The 4,814-nt window shown below is 45.5% G+C and overlaps 2 protein-coding genes across 4 annotated transcripts in view; both read right to left on the bottom strand.

Moving 5' to 3' along the window:
- Positions 1-1,023, bottom strand: part of tnni1a (troponin I type 1a (skeletal, slow)) — a gene marked incomplete at its 5' end in the record, with an annotated part of 7,521 nt that extends 6,498 nt beyond the window's left edge. Inside the window, one exon of the mRNA XM_084479820.1 lies at positions 1,018-1,023. Within this exon, the coding sequence (XP_084335946.1) occupies positions 1,018-1,023 (6 nt within the window). The remainder of the gene's footprint in view (positions 1-1,017) is intronic.
- Positions 502-4,151, bottom strand: phlda3 (pleckstrin homology-like domain, family A, member 3). Of its 3 annotated transcripts, none has more exons than XM_084479638.1 (2): positions 3,456-4,151; positions 502-564 (listed from the first exon to the last, which is right to left on the bottom strand). In XM_084479638.1, exon 1 carries the CDS (start codon positions 3,904-3,906, stop codon positions 3,481-3,483), a length of 426 nt encoding a protein of 141 aa, XP_084335764.1. In that variant the 5' UTR covers positions 3,907-4,151; the 3' UTR covers positions 502-564; positions 3,456-3,480. The 3 variants fall into 3 exon arrangements, with proteins under 3 accessions (XP_084335764.1, XP_084335762.1, XP_084335763.1); XM_084479636.1 differs by lacking the exon at positions 502-564 and adding an exon at positions 1,983-2,575; XM_084479637.1 differs by lacking the exon at positions 502-564 and adding an exon at positions 1,983-2,570.
- Positions 4,152-4,814: the final 663 nt, after the last annotated feature.

The raw sequence follows: 4,814 nt of genomic DNA, 5'->3' as shown, positions 1-4,814 counted from the left end.
AGAATGACAGAAAAAAATTAACGTTAGAAGAAAAGAAGGGAAGAATTAAAGAAATGAATAAAGGAGAAGAAAAGAATGAAAGAAAGAAAGAAAGAAGGGGATAATGAAAGAAAGAAAGGAGAAGAAAATAATTGGGGGAAAAAATAAAGGAAGGAAGGGAGAAAGAAGGGAAGAATGAAAGAAAGAAAGAAAGAAAAAAAGAATGAAGGGGATAATGAAAGAAAGAAAGGAAGAAAGAAAGAAAGAAAGAAAGAAAGGAGAAGAATATAATGGAAGAACTGGGGAAAGAAATAAAGGAAGGAAGGGAGAAAGAAGGGAAGAATGAAAGAAAGAAAGGAAGGAAGGAAGGAAGGCCGGCTGGATGGATAGATAGCTACGGAGGTGTTGGGCACTAGGGACCGGAGGGTTCGGTTACAACAGAGGAACCAGTCACTTCACCGATCACATATTCGTGTCATGTCGATCTTGGTGAGACACACTACTGCTATTTATCCAAAATGGCCGTCCACATTGATTGGTTCAGAGTGAGGCAGGAGTCGTCCAGATCCGGGTGTCCGCAGGGTCCTATAAGGTAGGGCAGAGGATGGTAGAGAAGGAGGGAATTTACACAAACAAGAGACCTGTGAGGCCACCTCAAGTCAAACCAAATCAGGCAAATAAAATGTATCTGCCAGATTTTATTGCTTCTTTTATAAGTAGTTGTGATAATCAGTGCTACAGTCCCAAAAAGCAGCTGTGTGATACACTGATTTAAATAATAAAATGTGTCTCGCAAATCTTCGTGAAGATGTCATGGCCATATATGATGAGGATGATGAGGATGGCGTCTGTGTGTGCCTACTGAGAAAAAGCAGAGATCCTGCTCTGAGGTCACTGTGTTTGGACAGTGCATTCCATAAGGTGTACAAACCCAGACCTTTCCCTCTGCCCACAAGACCCACACACACATATACATGTGCGCACACACACACACACACACACACCCACGGCCACACGCACACAACCTACAACACTCACAGCCATTGTCAGACACTGTTGATGGTTTAGGTAAAAGTTATACCCCACTAAAAAAAGCACAAAAATAATAAAGCCAAGCGTTGTGGATCCTCTTCTTCTGTAGGTGGAAGCGCCGTTGTCTGGGCCTTTGTCCGCCCAGAGCTCCCATTACGGTGCTGACTCACAGGCCAGCGGGGGTTTTCCACAGCTCCCGGAGCTAAGTCCGTACAATCCACTCTTTATTCTCTACCAGTTGCCCCTTCTGCAGAACACACACACACACACACACAAACTCAACCACACAACAGTTTTTGTTTTTACATACAAACCCCACGTACACACGGTAATATTCATACATGAACACACATACACATACTCACACTGATATACACCTATTACCGCACGCACGCACACACACACACACACACACACACTGTCTCACATACACACAGACACACGCACACACTAACACACAAACACACACACACAAAGTAACACAGAAAAACAAACCGCCCACGCATTCAATGTATTCAAACATAATTGGCTAATTGGATTAGTGCGCTGACCTCGTGCACGTGGGTGGGTGTTTAGGCCAGGGGGCCCATTGTGCTTTTCATTAAGAGCCCCAAACAAGCACCCAAGAAGATCAGAACGCAGCCTTCCTGACTCCAGCGCAGCACCCCGTCCAGTGTTTACTCTGCCTATCCTCCAGCAGTCATAATAACAAGGTTACAACCATAATTGGAACCAGATGAGGCCCACCATTTTTTTCTTACTGCCCAACGCCACAGTCGCTCACTGTTGGAGGCTGAACGAGACCTGAGCCGTTGTAGTGGTTTGTGAACTGCTCACTCCTCTCTCCGTCCTATTTGGCTCCTCTCTCGCCCTATATGTCTCTATGTTTACTCCGTGTTTCCTGACTCCTTCCCCAAGAACAATCAAAACCAGGCCTGATAAAGTGATGCGGTCATAATATATGTTTTTATTAGAATATAATACTGCTTTGTGTTTTTTTTTTTAATCAAATATTGGATAGGAGGTGAATACTAATATTGTGGCATGCATACCCATTAAAAGCCTCAGCATAACATCTGTGCATAAATACATATTTGGAGTCATACAGTACAACCATTTCATTTAAAAATGAACGCTCCAAATGAATTAAGAGTGTTCCTGTTAAGAAATTAATATCTCTTCAGGGACATCCACGCACTGGTAGAATACAGCAGCCGAGCTCCAAGATGGACCACTCCCTCGCTCCCAGTCTATATCGCTGGTGGGCAGTGTCTGTGGCAAATCTTCAGACGCACAGTCTTGGAAAACATAACAACGGAAGCACTTCATTTCAACCAGACTGCCCATTTGGTTTCAGCCTGCTGGCCCTGAAGACCAATGTTCTGGGAATCAGCAAACATTCCCTGGAAGGGAGTGCGTGTGTGTACATCTTCATCATTGTGTCATCATCCAAGCTCAGGAGTCAAATGAAACGGCGAGTGGTTTCATCTGGCGATGAGGCCTCGATCCTTTGCCTCCTTTCCATGGGGTCTTCTCCCAGAAAAACCTATGTGTTCGCTCTGTTCTTTGTAGAGAAACGCAGGGGGGGGGGGGATATCAAGGAAACATGTCATATATTATTACAGCCTCTTCTGTTAAGTGAATTGAGTCCAGTGACAAAAGTTCCAAGGTTGTCATGCCATAGCTGTAGAGACAGCTTGTCTGGCCGAGTTAAGATAACGCTGTTGCCATGGCGACTAAGTTAATTTAGGCGTTGACTACTGCTGCTCTTTTAGAGAAGTCTCTCGCCATGGATTCCTCGGCCATTAGCTCATAGTTCAGATTCATACGCTGGCTATTGACGAGTGGCATTTAATAAGCCGCCTCTGTACGTGAGGCTGGCATCACATGGTTGCTCTGATGGCAATAATCAGATCCTATGCTGGAATGTGGAACAAATGGAGGGATAGGACTGGCTCTGCTCCCCAGCTGCATAGCAACTGCTCATAGTTTCAGTGTTAGGTCTGTGTGTATTTATGTGTGTGTGTGTGTGTGTGTGTGTGTGTGTGTAGGGGGGGGGGGTGTTCGTGTGTGTGTGTGTGTGTGTGTGTGTGTGTGTGTGTGTTTGTGTGTGTGTGTGTGTGTGTGTGTGTGTGTGTGTGTGTGTGTGTGTGTGTGTGTGTGTGTGTGTGTGTGTGTGTGTGTGTGTGTGTGTGTGTGTGTGGAGGGGTGTTGTCGACGTGTGCGTGGGTATTTTTTGTGCCAACACGTGTTGCTCTGGGTGAGCGAGTTTGTTTAAAAATACTTGGCTGCCTCTACTTAATTTATTGTGACACTCAACAAAACAAACATTCGTTTTACCGTATATCTTCAAGTGAAGATTAACAAATGATTAAATAGGCAGCCTATATTGCAAGGATGTAGTACCTACTGAATACAGAACAACAACAACACAAGGAGCCTACCTTCAGGTTCTCCCCCCCTGACCCCTCACAGCTCCTCGCCATCCCCTATGTGGGACGAGGAGGAGGACAGGTGGCGGTTCTTGCCGGTCTGCACCGCCTGGAGGTTCTTGTATCGCACCAGCGCCAACGCTATCTCCGCGTTCCAAGAGGTCCCCTCCTGGGGGCACCTGAAGTCAATCTCCTTTCCGGGGGCCATGACGACCGTGAAGTACACCAGCCCGCGTTTGTACTCCACGCAGTCCACGGTGGCCATGCGCTCGAAGCGCAGCTCTTTAGCCTTGGAGCCGAACGCAGGAGTCTGCGCGTCGCTGCCGCTGCCGGCGCTCCTACACTTGTGCAGGCGCAGGCCGTCCTCCGTGAGCACACAGCGCTTCTTCTTCCACAGCTGGAGCAGACCGCTGCTGCGCTTCTCCAAAAGTCCATCTCTGATCACCTTAGCCGGGAGGGACATGACTGCGAAAGAGGAGTCTATGAATAAACCGGTTTGTTGATAAATTAAATTATGAAAGCGGTCGCCTTGTGTGTAGTCTTGCCATATCAAGGTGAAATGTGCGCTGGATGTTCCAGATGTTGTCAACCTTCGTTAATCCACTATGGAAAAAAAAAAAACAGTTTCCCTCTGAGCTAGGAGTTCAAAACATTTACCAGAGGATAACAACAGAAAATCAACAACCCTAATGTAATACGGCTTCCCAGAGTAGCCTAGCCTTTGTACACACTCCTAAACTGTCTGATCGCTTAAATGTGGAGCAGGGCTGGATATGTTTGTACATGCCCGGCTCCTCTGGACCGTCTGAGCACAGCGCAACACGCCCCTTCTTGTGACGCCAAGATATCCGGTTCTATGTTAATGGGATTCCCACGTTTGTGTGTGCCTGCCTGCCTCTCTCTCTCTCTCTCTCTCTCTCTCTCTCTCTCTCTCTCTCTCTCTCTCTCTCTCTCTCTCTCTCTCTCTCTCTCTCTCTCTCTCTTCTCTCTCTCTCTCTCTCTCTCTCTCAAGATTATAATTGGCATGGTAAACGTACATTTGCGTTGCCAAAACAAAAAAAGGATACATGAGGATACAGGATACATGATAACATGATAACATAATAATAGTAGTAGTACAGTGAAATATTTAAATTCTATAATATTACATAATGAGGTTATGGTCGGGATAATGGTTTAACATACTGGGACTGTCTGGGAATAGGGAATGATGTCTTTACCTGTCTCCATAAACATTGACAGTATATCACTATACATTATGACACTTATGCATACACTTGAGTGTCCCTCTATTCTACAATATTGAAACTGAATATATTAAGCTCTAATATATTACTCTAAATTAGTATCAAACTCTAAATGAAATAGAGA

This window comes from Micromesistius poutassou, assembly GCF_964030765.1.
Source record: "Micromesistius poutassou genome assembly, chromosome: 15".
Classification (NCBI taxonomy): Eukaryota; Metazoa; Chordata; class Actinopteri; order Gadiformes; family Gadidae; genus Micromesistius; species Micromesistius poutassou.
Note: the sequence above shows the minus strand (reverse complement) of the source record. Positions and strands in the feature narration are given on the sequence as shown.

What these genes read in the sequence shown, in the direction of transcription:
- phlda3 (XM_084479638.1), bottom strand. Translation starts at nt 3,906, where the DNA reads ATGTCCCTCCCGGCTAAGGTGATCAGAGATGGACTTTTGGAGAAGCGC.